Source organism: Seriola lalandi, unplaced genomic scaffold, assembly GCF_002814215.2.
Source record: "Seriola lalandi dorsalis isolate HSWRI2012SDOR001 ecotype SW California unplaced genomic scaffold, Sedor1 jcf7180002054677, whole genome shotgun sequence".
In the NCBI taxonomy this organism is placed as follows: Eukaryota; Metazoa; Chordata; class Actinopteri; order Carangiformes; family Carangidae; genus Seriola; species Seriola lalandi.
In genome coordinates, this window is record NW_019525230.1 from 565,986 (window position 1) to 582,089 (window position 16,104).

General features: G+C 40.7%; 2 protein-coding genes across 4 annotated transcripts; both read right to left on the bottom strand.

Moving 5' to 3' along the window:
• Nucleotides 1-4: 4 nt before the first annotated feature.
• LOC111666529 (kelch-like protein 40a) lies at nt 5-5,498 on the bottom strand. Its single transcript, XM_023421881.2, has 6 exons — nt 4,084-5,498; nt 3,762-3,922; nt 3,247-3,354; nt 1,303-1,488; nt 937-1,086; nt 5-426 (listed from the first exon to the last, which is right to left on the bottom strand). Exons 1-6 carry the CDS (start codon nt 5,206-5,208, stop codon nt 315-317), a joined length of 1,842 nt encoding a protein of 613 aa, XP_023277649.1. The 5' UTR covers nt 5,209-5,498; the 3' UTR covers nt 5-314.
• Nucleotides 5,499-7,264: 1,766 nt separating this feature from the next.
• Nucleotides 7,265-16,054, bottom strand: hhatla (hedgehog acyltransferase like, a). 3 transcript variants are annotated; one of them, XM_023421893.2, is made up of 13 exons: nt 15,842-16,054; nt 14,623-14,750; nt 13,161-13,228; nt 12,868-12,981; nt 12,396-12,416; nt 11,949-12,143; nt 10,819-11,028; nt 10,142-10,313; nt 9,597-9,741; nt 9,442-9,477; nt 9,137-9,338; nt 8,873-9,014; nt 7,265-8,512 (listed from the first exon to the last, which is right to left on the bottom strand). In XM_023421893.2, exons 2-13 carry the CDS (start codon nt 14,726-14,728, stop codon nt 8,370-8,372), a joined length of 1,554 nt encoding a protein of 517 aa, XP_023277661.1. In that variant the 5' UTR covers nt 14,729-14,750; nt 15,842-16,054; the 3' UTR covers nt 7,265-8,369. The 3 variants fall into 3 exon arrangements, with proteins under 3 accessions (XP_023277661.1, XP_023277662.1, XP_023277663.1); XM_023421894.2 differs by having other exon boundaries at nt 14,623-14,773; XM_023421895.2 differs by lacking the exon at nt 12,396-12,416.
• Nucleotides 16,055-16,104: the final 50 nt, after the last annotated feature.

Sequence of the window (16,104 nt, forward strand, 5' to 3'; positions counted from 1 at the left end):
TGAACAGAATCAACCTTCATCTTTATTTCTGTTTAAATAAAGCAAACGGGTAGTAAAGAAAATTTATGAAACAATATAATAAAAACAGATGTACAAATCAACATTTCAGCTTTTTATAAAAGAAATTTGGTGTGATATGACAATTATCCCATTTCCTGCAGCCCTATTTAGCCTTAGCATGTATCTGTCTCCCCCTGCTGTAAAACACTAGATAAAACAATTTAATGCTGATTTTGGGCCAATGTCCATAATGAATACACTCATTCACTTCAATGCTAATGTTCCATCAATAACCACGTGGCAGTTCAACTCAGTTATAACTTGGTGAGACGCAGAGTGTTGAGACGCACTGGGAGAACAGTGGATCCCTCTGCATAGCTGATCTCTCGCAAAATCCCGTTCCAGCATTTCTCTGCCTCTTCATACCTGTGGGAAAGATACACGTGTTAGTGTTTGGTGCCCTGTGGCATGATAAGATAACATGCAGTAATAATACATGTAACCTCAATGCCTTTTGTGTACAGAGAATGATTTCATATGAAAATAATTTTTTTTAGACCCAAACTAATTTTTGATATATATGTTTACATATAGAAGTTGTATAGATCTTTTTCACTGCAGAAATTTGGACTTGTCAAAGGAAAGGCACATTAATAACAACGTTAACTGACATACAGCCATAATTGTAATGTGTCATAAGTCTCGTTTTATTATATATTCCTTATTTTCAACAATCCCTGTGAAAATGCCAAAACCAACAAAACATTGTCTGTCTCCCAGCACTTCACCAATAGTAATGCTTCACAAAAATGCCCTTACATCTGCTTACAACTGTGTTATAATGTGTTCTTCATTAAATGTTCGTATACTGTTTGGAAGTGTTCAGTTGGAGGACTTAAATTACAGTGTAACCCAGGTAATTTAGTGGACTGTTACCTCCAGATGTCAGTCATCTCTGTTGGGACTGGCTCTTCACTGGTTTCACTGGGCATCATGGCAAAGCCCCCCACAGCGTACAGGAAGCCTCCCAAAGAGAGGAGATTCAGGGAGCTGCGCTCCTGAGGGAACTCTGTGAACTCCGACCACCTGGAGCACAACAGGACAGGGAAGTGATGATGGTGTTAAACAAGCTACTATATTACTGTATGACACCTACAGCAGTACAATGAGTGCTGTTTTATGACCTAATGATCTGCTATTCATGCTTGGCGAGTCATTTCACTTATGTGGACAGATGCTTCACCTCATAACGGTTAGATAAAGTGGATCATATAAAAAAAACAAAAAACACAGTTGTCTCACTTGTTGGTGGCAATGTCATAGACCTCGACAGAGCTGGTGAGGCCTGCGTCCGTGACCCCCGTCACCACGTAAATCTGGTCTTTGTGAACGGTGACACCAAACAGGGAGCGGGCCGTCTTCAGAGGAGCCAGGTCCTTCCACTCAAACTTAGTAGGATTATAGACACAGACTCTTCTCATGCATTTCCTGCATAAAAACATGTAAAACAGTGTGTTAAAGGGGCACTCCGCTGATTTCAAGTTCAGTTGACCTGTCAATACTACTCAGACTGTCAGCTGTGTATTGTATGTAAGTTTTTTTTTTAAAATGATGATATCAGGATAAAAGTCTGTTAGGATATCTGGACTTCTGCTGCTTTGATTTTTACCATTCTACTCTTTTTATTTTTTGCTGTTACAAAATGAAGATTAGAATGAACTATAGTAACTCAAAGTTGGGATCGACCCACTTTAGGTGGAAAATTCAGTTCAAATTCTGTTTATAGGTATCGTTTTTTTTTTTTAAGCAATAACCGATAAAATAAATTAATTTAAAAATGTGCTACTTTGGCACTAATTACAGCTGCATGTCTCTGGTCAGCAGCCAGCACTCAGAAGTCTGAAGCAATGTCCCGCCCACTGCGCCATCTGATTGGTTACACGTCACGAGTAACAGCCTATCACGCTGAAGGCTGCTGTGGGACGGACACGGACTAGAGCGGCTCCAAGTTAACGAGCGGAGCTGTGTGTCGAAGGTAAGACAGCAGACATCACTGAAGACAAACATCACAGTCCTCTACACTGAAGTTACAACAGCACCACACTCTGATGAACACGTTCATCTGTTGATGCGAGACACTCCGAGCAAGAGAGAGAGAGAAGCTAGCGCTAGCTGCTAAGCTAAAGGAACTAGCTGATCTGAACATCATGTAAACAACTGCTGAATTAGTGAAAGTCGCTTAAAGGAGCAGAGAGCTCTGGGTGCTGGAGCAGAACTAGTGTAAGTTTAAATGTACAGCAGGTAGTCAGTCACTGTGATGAAAAAAGGGAAGCATCACCTGTGATAAGATAGAGCAGCAATAAACACTGATGAGAAACTCCTGACTGCAGCACGTGACCGGTCACTAACAGCTGTTACTGAAAAGACATTTTACTACATTAGAAGTAAAATATGTCAAAATGTTCTCAGATAAAAGTACAAAGTAAGTCAGTTAAATTGTAAACATGTTACATTTTAAAAAGGGGAGGGGGAAAACATCTTATTTATTTATTATTTATTTCTCTTATTTCGTGATAAAAAGAAATAAAAGTAATAATAATTTATGATAAAACTATTAAATTAAAGAGATTCTTTAGGCCACCAGGTGTATCAGTTAACAGGTGAAGAACAGCACCGAAATTAACCAAGTAATTCCAGTCAGGCTCTTTGCAGTCTGTGCATACACCTGCTAATATACACTCAGTTGTCAGTTTATTAGGAACATGTGGCTAAAACTGATGTAGAGTAATACAACAGTCCTGAAGTAAATCCTCCTTCATGAAGGTTATAATGTTCAACTGTATGATCATTATGGAGGATGTAGTGTGTGGAGCTGTATTACATTATATAGAGCTGTTTCACTTTCACTGATATAAATGGGGTGGACTAAATAATGGAAACACCTGGACGCCACAGTGAGTGTCCTTACTCAGCAGTAGTTTTGTGTTGGCTTATCGGTTCCAAATATCGGTTATCAGTCTCCTTGATTGCCGATAATCGGTATTGGTATCAGCCCTGAAAAAACCATATCGGTCGATCCCCAACTTAAAGATTATATATTTCACACATAGAGGTATTGAATGTGGAACTTCAAACAATGTTCTTTTTACCAAATGGACCCACAGTGTAAAAATACACTTCTGATGCATAATGAAACTGTAAATTATCAGGTTGTAGATTAAGTTAACGACTATGTGGAGTACGTACTTGCTCCCAGACTTTCCTCCGATAACGTAGACGAGACCTTTGTGTGATACAGTCCCATGGCCATATACTTCATAAGGCAGAGGGTCCGATTCCCCCCATTTGAATGACCTGTGTACAAAAACACACAGCAAATGCATTGAAATATATACATATAACATATTAGCAGTGGCTCTGCAGGTAATAAAGGTGATTCACATGATAATTCTAATATAATTAATGGAAATGCTCAGGAATCTAAGAAACTACATTGAAGCCACATTCTCCAAGTATTCCCTTATCGGTATAGAAATCTTATGATAAATAAACCACATAAAAATCCATTGAATTTACCATAAATGCACTGTAACAATTGCTGTATCTATAGATAATATATGTAGTGCCTTTACTGTGACCATGAGAGTGATGGTTTTATACTTAATTGCTCTGAATGGGCATTACTGACTGTTTGAATGCACTTAGGTGAAAGTAGACTGCCAGTATTAAAGGTCCATATTAAGTTTAGTGTCTGTACTTACTGTCTGTCGTAGATCATGACTGAATCCAGGGCGTGCTCGCCTTCCTTCAGTTCCTTCCCTCCCACAACAAAGATGGAGTTCTCGACGTCTGCCAGCCCAAACAGACAGCGAGGGGTGGGCTGTGCGGGCATCCCTAACCACTCTGAGCTGACTGGGTCAAACTGGAGATGAAGAAGATGACACGTGAGTAAAAATAAAAACAAGAAATCTGCATTTTCTACATCCATTTTAAACTGGGTTTTTACAGGATTTCTAATAAGAAATCATAAGGAAAGCAATTTGTTGTCTAATTACACAGAGCTAATGGTGGTCGTCATGGTACCTGTAGGAAGTAGGAACTGAACGGCTCGTCTTTATCCTCCTCGTTGTAGAGAAGTCCTCCGACAACAAACACCTGGTTCTGCTTGGTGACCAGGCTGCAGTGGTTTTTGGGAATTTCTGTGGATTCTGACACCACAAAGCATTCGTTTCCTGCTGGTTCGTAGGCCACAGTCCCCGTGTCACTGATCATAAGTATCAGGTCAGTCTCAAACATCCCAAAGCGCGGGTTGTTGTTGAGTATACCCGGCAGGTACAATTCCTCATCATCATCCTCCTCGTCTTCACTTCCTTCGCCTTCCTTTGCCCCGTCGCTGCTGGGCTTCTTGGGCTTGGGGAGACGCCCTCTGTGAGCATCCTTGACGAGTTCCAGCTCCTTCTTGAGCTCCTGGCTGAACCGGATGTACTGGTGCCGCTCCACTTTTTCTTTGAAGTAATCCAAAGGTATCAGCCTAAAGCGGATGCAGTGCAAAAGTTCTGGCAGGTCCTTAACCCGGTTTGTCTCGTCATGTCTGACCCAGTCCATCAGGGATTCGAACACCAACTGCTCCTGCTCAACATTGAGGGAATCTGACGTGATGATAATGGCCAGCTCACTTGGGCGCAGCTGCAGGAAGTCCTGGTCCCTGACAACAACCTGGTAGCGTTCGCAGATGAACTCTCGAGCAGCCAGGGTGAGCCTGGGACAATCCAGCAGCAGCCCGAGTCTGAAGATAGCCAGGCAGTTTCCCAGCACCAGCTTCTCTTGGAGGTAGGACACGCACACGGAGAAGATGGAGGGGATCTGGTACATGTTAGCAACCATGAAGATATCCTGGACGTTCTGCTCCGTCAGATTAATGTCAGAGGTGTATAAGTAGCGCAGGATCATCCCCATAACACTTGGATCCACATCTTTGAGGACAATCTCGCGCCTCTTGCTCTCTTCCAGGTCAGACAGGAACATGGCCTTGAAGAAAGGACTGCTGGCTGCCAGAACCAAGCGGTGACATGGGAACTCCTTGTCCTGGATTTTAAGGACGCAATCCACAAACTTGTCATTCTCCAACAGGTCGCACAGTCCGTCCTGAAGGAGGGTCTGTTGGTACATCCGGGGCTGCTCCACCGGGTCTATAGTCAGGGCAGCCATTTTGTTCTGTCGCCTGGTCCTGGTTGGGTTTGGTGGGCACCCTACTTACTCCCCACGACAGAGCAGGACTGTCAGCCTCTCACAGGGCTGCTCAGATGGCTGTGGATCGGCTCCACGGGTTGGTCGGCTGCTGGCTGCAGCTGTCTGTGACTGTCAGTCACTCTGTAAGTCACGGGTATTTATAGACAGGACCCTCACAAAGCTGAGGAATCCATTTTGGTGGACAGGAAACAGGACCTGTCCACTCCTGCACCACACAGACCCCCGCAAACAGCTGAGTGACTAGGCGCGGGGGTGACGGCATGTTCAGTCCTGTAGAACAACTCACCAGGCAGCATGACTGGATCTCATTACTTTGATATTATGACACACTTTTATAAAGTTGTTTTGTCTATGTAATCTAACACTGGCTTGACCCGTATCTCCGCTGGTGTGTGGACATCAGCAGAGGTGCAGTGTGTGCTGCACACTGTATAGGCAACAGTGGTTCTAAGGAGACCAGCGCGTTACATAATAAACCCCCCCTGATATACATATACACATCTTCTGGATATATGAATACCTATTGTAAAATTTGTATTTATTAAAAATATATAAATGATGGATTTTGTTGCGACCAAATATGTTAACGATATATATTTAATTTATAAATGCAAGTTTATTAAAACAACACAAATATATGTTTTTCTTATTAATTAAGTTTTCCCATTGTGGGGAGGTGGTCTCAGACTTTGGACCCTACTGTATAAAACATCAACATATATTGACAGGCTTTGGGATCGATATATATTTATGTTTATATATTTATTATATATGTATATGTAACATATGTCTATAATATAAGCATACATACATAAACATACATATTTGTATGGGCTATACGTGAATATATGAAATTGTGTTTTTTTATATAATTTTTTATGTGTTTTTATTTTATATTTACATATATTTCATATATGGGAAATTCAATATATGTGGATATATTACATTTGTCTATCAGTTAGAAAAGAAGAAATGTTTTCGGTCAAACCTTCCTCAGGTTAAATAACAGAAGTATATACAGTGTATAATGTATACAGTATATACACCACATCACTTGGCACATGTTCCCAATTATTAATGAACGTTACATTAATCGTTCCTTCTATATCCGGTCACCACAGTGGTCCCCGCATGATTAAAAAGCATATATATATATATATATAATGTAAAGGCAACTAAGTTTAAAAAATGGAAGGAAGATTTGAACAATTTTAAACAAAGCAAATAATTCAACATTGACTCATAAATGGAATCATTATATTAAATAGATCAAATATGACTGACTTACTAAATGCATCTAGAACAGTCTGATACATAACTTGTAGCCTACTCATTGATCCAGAGATAAACTAACACTGGCACCTTCTGGCTGAAAATGGCAAGTGTCACTGAGTGTGTTTGGTGACGAACCACAGACGTATTATAAAAGGAGGGAGTGACGACCGAAGAGGAACTTTGGGGAAAGTTTTTATCCCTCACCTGAAATGTAAATGAAAACCAAACTGATTATCTGACATGAAGGAGAGAAGGAAACTCATTTGTGGAAGATTAAATCTTCTCCTTCCATCCATGCACACGGGGAATATTGTAAAGTAAAAGGTTTTGATCATTTCTGAGCATTTAATTTAAATAGGTGTCCCTGCTCCTTGGTTTATTTTTGAAGGACGTGATGAGGCCAAAATATCAAATTGTAAATGATTATCTGCCAGGGGTTGTTGGGCCTTTAATGTCTTCTTTAATATCTTAAAGTAGTGGCATGGGTCGATAGCAGTCATTGATCAGTTTTGGTCAAACTGGGCCATCTTGTGGCGACAGATGACGACGTCTCATCACAAGACGGATTGACAGTCATAATTAACTGCATCCAACAAATAGATTTCCATCTGTTTAAACAAAATGAAATTGTTAAATGTTTTAAAGGAGACCACGTTCAGCCTTGAAAGCAAACAACAATACACAGATTTTAATTTCCTCCACACGCAACAACAAAACAAACTCATAGGAGACGTGACACTTCCGGATTAAAAACAAAACTTTATTTCAAGTCAAATATTTTGAATTAAACAGTTTTGAATAAAAACCGTTCAGTGAGAAAAGGCATTAAAACCTGCATAAACTTATTCCTGACTATCTGCTGCAGTGAAGACACACAGCAGGCTTTGCTTTAGTGACAGGCAGGATGTGACTGACCCATTTTCCCTGCTGGGCCTGTTGCCTTTCATAGCGAACTGAGGACCTGGATCATGAGAGAGAGAGAGAGAGAGAGAGAGAGAGAGAGAGAGAGAGAGAGCGAGAGCGGGAGGAGAAAGATATCCTGAAATGTCACACCTACTGTAATCTCCTGTGGACGGATGGTAGTGGAGTTAGCTCTCATTCTCCAGATAGCTGAACTACATTCAGTTTTCGACACTATGAGAGATTGAATACATTCTCAGTCAACATTATAATAAACTATCCTCTACATCCTGACTTGTATTTGACATAGGAGCAAATATACTTCAAAATTAGCTGCAAGCAACGTGCAGCACCCTCAGCACCCTTTCTTTACTTGCTTCATTGCACTTCATTCGTGTTCAAGTTTTCTCAAGTTTTTAACCCTTTCAGTGTGGTTAGATATGATTAGAATGAAAGACGCCTAAAGTAAAGTTGAGACACCGTCTGACTAAAAATAATCATGTTGACGATTATTGTTTTAAAAAGAAAGAATGTCCAAATTTGAGAAAAGTCAAAAATGGACAGGAGACAACTACACAGAGAACAGTAGTTTTTCCTTTACTGTATTTCCTTGTATATACTATTCAGTATAGTGTCCTAAAATATTCGGCAGGCTTATAATTTGCTAAACAATCTTGTGTTCGGATAAAATAGAAAATGCACCATCGGTGGGTTTGTGCCAGAGGACGTGGCGATTATCTACAGCAAGTGCACTTGAGGATATTTCACAGTTCAAAACATTGCCTCGCTTCTGACAAACAAAAGCAAACAAAAAAAACACGGGCTTCTGAACAATGCAGGTGCTGACTGGCTGTTACAGTCTGTTTCAGTTACAGTTCGCAAGGCCGAGGATGGAACAATGTGAGGGGGCTGTCGGCCATGAAGTCTGTGAAACTCTTGTCTGTTTATTCAGCTTTTTCTTTGCCGCCATCGACCGGCTTCAGCGGCTCGGGATCATCCAGCAGAGCTTGTTGTCGCTCCCTGTCCTTCACCAGCTGAACACCACAGTAGGTCACAAGCAACACAGAGAGGGTGGACAGAGGGAAACCTGGAAGATAAAAGACAAGAGGAGGGACAGACGGAGGAAATGGAGAGGAGAAATGAGAAGAGATCAGAAGTGAAAGGTATGACTGTAAAGGAATGCAGCTGTCTTTGTGCTGCGCTGTGAGTAGATGTTCAGCTGCAGATAATCCTGTGAATAACCTCTGATTCCCAATGCTCGGCTGTAAAGAGTCTTTCCTTCTATTTGAAAGAAAGCAACAAAGACGATGCTAAAGTCATGTGATCTGCGGAGGATGGTGCCCCTTGAGATTCTGCTGCTTTTGATGTCTGTCTGAGTTGTTCCCGCTTTGACTGGAAGTGACAGGAAAGCTTTTACTTTATGTAATATACCCTTGTTGTTCCCTACCTTTGAAAATCAGCCTCCTGCCCACAAGTTTGGCAAACTCCAAACTGTTGAGGGAGAGAACGTTGTAGAGGATGATGGCCCAGAAGTTGGCAGCGTTGAACACGCCACGGATCCTGCGCGACATAGCTTCACCCATAACACCCTAGAAACAGAGCACACAGGAACACACTCAGGGATCGGGTATAAAATGAAATCTACCATGTGTCTACTTGTTTCCTGCTTGAATATCCATTTGAAAAAGACTCAGTTTATCGTGTCCCTCACCTCAAGGGTAGAAAACGGTGGAAAGGAGAATAACTTGGCCACCCACAGCTCAAAGTTGAGGCCAAAGCAGTTGAAAAAGGACCAGATGTAAACCAGTTCACACGGACCCAGCCACAAGGTGGTGATAGCGAAAGTGCATATGGTTGCCAAGAGTTCTTTGAAGATTTTATCATGATCCCCGCCGATGTAGTCATAAACATACCTGCAATATTACAACTCACATTTAATGCAACGAAGACTGTAAATCATCTTTTAAGGGATGGGTTCTGTCATTTAAACTCACACATTTCAACTCAAACACTCACTTGCACAGCCAGTCATTGATGCCTCTGTCAAAGTGCCTGAAAAAAGACAGAAATGTTCCATGTAAATATTTTCACACAAGGTTCAACAAGGTCGACAAAGAAACTTACACACTGATTTATGAGGATCGCACACAGCTAGTGCAGGTCACACGTACGTCTCAGCGAACACATAGAGCATGGTGATACACTTGGGGGGCTGAGGAGGGTCCAGGTGGTCCAGTGTAGCCACAGTGTTGATGACGCCAAACATCACGGCTGCTTTCACCCAGTCGTACACCAGGTTGGAATAAGCCAGGCCAGCTGCAAAGGCACATGTGGAGACCAGGCAAGGTTACCTATCAAGTTCTAATGGTGGTAGAATTTCATGTTTTATAAAGCACATACTGTGCAATTACACAGAAAACAGAGTAAAAGTGATGCATGGAGTTTTTTATTTATCTATTTATATCTATTAATATCTACCATTGAACTTATTAGTCTGGGGTTCAGTGAAGTTTTAGTGTCCGTCATGGTCTCACTGCTTTTTACAATCACCTCCACTATGAAAATAATTCAGTTTGAGGTTATACAGTCATCATTTGTATTTCTTATACTCTTATATATACTCTACGCAAATTGAGTATTGAGTATTTAAAAAAAGGGAAAAATACAAGCGTCAGTACCAGCTGTAACAGACCCTTTATTATTACCCATAACTCACCCAGACACCAGTCAGACAGCTTGGTGACCAGCTTCATGTCACTGGGGATTGTCAAGATGTAAAGATAGTGGAAGAAGACGTCCACCACCATAATAACTCCCAGGTGCAACAAAGCCTTGGTGGTGATGTTCCACATCTCCCTCTCTTTGCGGGTCAGCTTGGTGTTGTTCGCCTGTGGAATGAAAAACGTGAACAAGCCATTTTTGTTTTGCAGAATTATAGGACCATAGTAATTATAGTTATTCATTATTGTTGGAACGATATTCTCGAGTAATTGACGTATGCAAACTGATATTCTTTAAGTATTAACAGCAACAGTAACTAGTAATAATACTTATCTTTTAACCAGTTGAAATGATTTAAAATGGGCATTGACACTAGTTTAATAGTTTGCGCTCATAACATTTTTATCTTCATTTGTTTTCATATGCAGTGAGACAGAATCGTTGTTTTCATTCTCTGTCCGTGACTTTCAAATTGAGTTACATAAACGCATCAGCATCTTGCATATTTGCATCAGCTGTCCTACAAAGACGCTGCATGTGGGTGTTACAGCAGCTTTCTCTCACAATGTTCAATCATGAGTGATGGTTTTATAGCTACTGGCAAATCCGCTCGCTTTTCACTTTTACATATGTGTCCTCGCCCCACACTTAGTTTAATGTTAAAATCCTCACCTGGGCATGATACTGGTCGAAGGTCATGATAGGTCCAAAGAAGAAGAAGGGGAGGTAGAAGTTGTATTTCAGCAGGTCAGAGAATGTGTAGTTGCCGTCCTTCTTTTCACAGTTCTCTAAAGCGAAGCTCATACAGCGCATGATGCTGAAGCCGCAGCCTCCGTAGAACAGGATGTCTTGCAGGTCGAAGGAGCCGGTCACCAAGGTTTCCTGAAAGGAGGAGTCGGACTTATTCTGAGCCTCAAACATTTTCATATGGACAACAACACCTCGTTCTCAATTATATATTACTATTAATATCACAATAGGACTAATAGAAGAATCAGAAGGAACCTATCTAACATCTGATTATATTGAATTATATTTATTTATATTTCATAGTATTGTATTATTATAAAACACCACACTAAAATATTTTTATGTATATTGTATTTATTATTCAAACTTACACATACATATCCATATTTATATGATGTAAAGGAGACACATCAAGGCTTATTTATATAAGGATTATTTTGTCTTATGCACAAATATTTGCTAATATATTAATATATATATATTTATAAGTCTAAGGTATTGTTGTGTATATAGCTTTTAATGTAATCTCTCTGTTTTCTTTAACGTAAAATTTTATTTTTATTGATTTTATTCGAATAGGTCTTTATCTGTTCTCTTTCCTCTCTGCCCGTCTCGTGTTGTTGTAACGTGATTTTCCCTGTGGATCATTCTTATCACCTTCATGCTCTTTAATGTCTTTGTTTACCAAGATTTAATCATTAGGATCTCTATATAATTTTTCTACAATTCAAACTGTAACTGAAAGCGACTCTGAACAATCCTTTGCACCACACTGCATTGTCCTTTTCTTCCTGTAGAAGCCATACAACGCCTTCTGCTCTTTCAATATGCAGGAAATTAAATCATATCACTTCAGCTCTCTGACATTTCCACTGGCTACCTTTTTCATTAAGATCCTTCTTCTGGTCTATAAAGTTCACAAGATGAACATCTCCTTCAAATTTCTGCCGCTCATTCTAAATCAAGCGACTTGGATTTGGGTGTTTTTGCACTTTACGCGTGGAGCAGCCTGACTGCTGATCTGAGGTGTGAACCTGGAACCACCCACTCACCTGCCAGGAGTTATAGGGTTCCAGCTTGATGGAGGCCAGTGTGGCGAGACCAGCTGCAAAGCACATCCACTTCATCTTGACCAGTGCAACACTGTAGAGTATGATGCAGTGAGACAGAATCAGAGCCACGAAGGTCCAGCCCATCGTCACCAGGACGGCCAAACCACCGTACACACCAAAGATCAAGGATCTGTGCTGTGGGTAAAGAGGGGCCAGCATCAGTGTGATGCAATGACAACAGTTTCGTACAACTGATAATTTAATGCAGCACACACGGAGAGTGGTGTTAGTACAATTACACTGTTGTGTCGACAACAATGAATATACTTTGGGACGGAAAGATTAAGTTGTGAGGGGAAAAAAAAACGAACACACTGTCCAGACATCAAATGGTTTAAATGAAACACATGACAAACGTTATGAAATTCACACGTTTATTAATGTTACCTTACATCCATCTATACCAATCTTCAATGTAAGCATGAAACAAGATAGAAAACATGTTTAAAACATATTGAACTGTTTTAAATATGTCAAAATATTCACAGGAAATAATCATGGGTATAATCAACACACACCATCACAGTCTAACAGATGCAGCTCGTGCTCATGCATCAGGTTAATCATGTGTTAGACCTTGAGGTACAAATATTACAAATTATCTTTATTTAGTAGAATAGAATAGAGAATAGAGAGTGGCATATTGTTCACATCCAAGGTAGCTTTGAGTTTCATGTGTTTATAGCACATCTCAAATGAAATCTGGTGTTTAGCCTTGATATGTGCAAACACACATGTACAAACACACACACATATATATACATATATATATAAAAGAGACATGCAGTTATACCTGTATGGAGGCAGAATACAGTGCTATGTCATGGACGTTCACACTACACCACACACATGCACGCACCTTTGGAGCTACCAGGGTGAATATCTTGGCAAAGATCACGTGACCGGTGAGAGCAAAAAGGATATGATTGCGGAATGTAGAGAACCACATCATCCATTCGAAGTCTGCAACATCCTGCGGAAAAGGACGCTGCATCACTAACACGTGGCAACCGCTCTCTTTTGACATTTTGCATCAGTTAACCCAATTATAGAACACAATGTGATATATATAAGGGTTATATATGAAACTATAGATATATATATATATATAGGCTATATGTGTGTGTATATATATATATATATGTAACTTACCATTTTCCTGCCAAAGTAATGCCATCCTGGTTTCACACTCTCTTTGAAGGCCTTCCTGTTTACATTCTCTGAATACAGGAGGAAAAATAAAGGATTATGTAAGGGGGCATTAGAAATAGTGTTTAATGAATAAAGCATTAAGATTTCAACCTACAGTGAAGCTTCTAGGCTGAGGACAGTTATTTTTGGGTTCTATGTATACACTGAACATTTTAAAATAATCTTCCAGAGGAAACGGTCCTGCAGGTTTCAGCTTTGGTGCAATTGTTGGATTATTCATAGTGAATTTAAGGTGTGAGAGCACACTGAGTACATTTGATACTATCAAATCTTACATAATACCCTCATTGCGAAGCTTTCTATTTTTGAATCTGACATCTTCCCTCATACGGTCATAATCTGGTTGTGGGAGATTAATTTGCTGCACAACCTGAACGAAACTCCGCCACAGAAATTATTGAAATTACAATAAGAGGAAAAAAATAAGCGTGATAATAATCAGAATCGTGGCAATGCTGTTGAAACATTCAGTTCACAGAAACAAATGTGATTGGCACGCGCCCCCACAGCAGCTCCGCCAGCTTTGCCTGATTACACTAATGGCCATGAAAAAGGATATGAAAATGTGAGGGTCAGTCAGGGAAAGCCTCTTATGTCTGGGCACACGGCCAGACTTGTATTGCCAGTATACAGTGCTGCTGTAGCGTGCAGACCTGTGCAGTGTGAATACCCACAGACCCAGCGGCCGTAAATGACCATTTCAAGACACAGAGTGTAAATACTTGTAAGAATCGGGACAAAATAATGAATGGCATGACTCTGCCCTGGCCGATCTGACAGCACAGACTGTGGCAGACTGTACCATTCACCAGATTACACTGAGTCCATTCAGATCCGTGTGTGAGGAGGCTAGTTTTAGCATTTTAGAGTCTGAATGCATGCAAATATTTGGTATCATTTCAGGATAAAGGGGTTTGGGGATTAGTTGTCTCAGTGTAACTGATTCTTAAACTAAAATATCTCCATCAGGAAAATAATTAGAAAGTAACTGGACCATCTTAAAATTGTCTTCATATTAATAGGAACCTGCAGGAATTCCTCAGGGGAGAGGGCTGCCTGTTAATCTGCTGAATGGACTTAGTTCCCCAAAGCTTTAGGGCAACTAGAGCAGTGTTTTAAGACGGGATCTCATTATTTAGATGCAGATTTTAATAATAAATTCACATTGTTACATGTAAGTGATTATATTGAATTAAAAGAGTCGACTGGAGTGTGTTTTTTTTCTACTTGTAAAGTCGGTTCAACTCCTAAAAGTGTCCATTCGCTGTTTCTTCAATAGATATGAATGGATTTCAGTGAACTTCACTAAACCTCCTACATTGTGTTATTGATTTTTTTTGAGTTAGTCTGCATCGACAGTGTGTATGTGCTTTGGACATCTCTTGACACGTCATGCACTCACCACTTGAAGCTTCAAATATCCAACTGCCTGCCCATATCAAGGCCACGGCGAGTACAGCTGTGTAGAGATACAGCTCATATCTGGGGAGGGCAGCCTTGATCCCCATGGTGAATCAGTACACAGGGAACCTAACGGGTTGAAAAGCAATCAGCTACACAATATTAGACCTGACTGAAGGCAAACAGTATGAGCATGAATGGAAATAGACAGATTAAAAGCTGGTAACAGAACATTTTAAAAAAAATATGTGCAGGGAGTTTAACAAGGTTTATTGAACCAGTGTCTATTCTGAAGGGAAATGTTAAGTTTCACTTAGGCCTGAGGCATCAGTATGAAAGCATGTATGTTGTTTTATACTGACTCTGTGGGGTTAACGATTAAAAATGTGTCTAATAAGAAGACAGAACACACAAGGTTTGGAATATATTGACAGTTGATTGTTCAGTTTAGTCATCAGCACAGTTCATACCACCATTACCTTGACAATGATTAACTATGTACATTATAGCCCAGTGGAAAAACAGCCTAAACAAAAAACATTAAGCTGAATAAATGTGATGCTCTTTGTGCCAACACACATCAACACAGGTTCTTCATGTCAGATACAGACCAAGGTGTTTTTAAAGAGGCGACATTTTACTAATAAGCCTTTAAGATCGACAGGCCGGTGACTTAAATAGGACTGCAGAGCTCTGGCTCCTCGGAATCAGCACCGTCAGCTGCGCAACCCTACCTCTCCTTCCTATTATAGCTCTTGCAGTTGGTCTGCTGTGCAGCGGGGCAGCTGCAGTGCTATGTGATCTGAGAGGCGCCGGGGACTCACCTCACAGAATAATTAGCACTGGCTGGAATGACCAAGAATGGTGCATCGGAGTAAGAAAACAAACAGAGTGTTACTTTCCCGTGGAGAGTAACGCACTTGTGCCTAGTTGAGTGTATGTGTGTGTGTGTGTGTGTGTGTGTGTGTGTGTGTGTGTGTGTGTGTGTGTGTGTGTGTGTCAGACTCATGCTCTCTGGGTTTAAGTTAAAGGAGTTGGACTATCAAGTCTTTTCCATGCCAAGATGTAACCATGGCTGAGCAGGACTTCAGCAAAGCGTCCTGCATACAAATCCACTGCTCCATGAACATAGAGCCGAAAACACACAGGCCCCTTTGCATCGATTTTTACTCTTATATTTTAACCCTATGCACAAATAAAAGAGACTTGTTTTTACTAACCTTGTATCCGCTTCACACTGTCAAGAGGAGGGCAGCAGTGTTTAAAGCCCGACTCTTCAATACAGACAATAAATAAAAGAAAAAGGGGGTGGTGGTGGTGGTTACAGCAGGTTTTTCTAATTCATCCGTCTTGAGGGGGCTTGTCGCTGCCGCTGCCTGCGATCCCCAGCCTCGGCCAGTCAGGATGTTGCGGACTCAACGAAAAGGAGGAGGAGGAGGAGGGGGATATATTTATCCTTCACTACTGCACCGCAGTGAGGGGT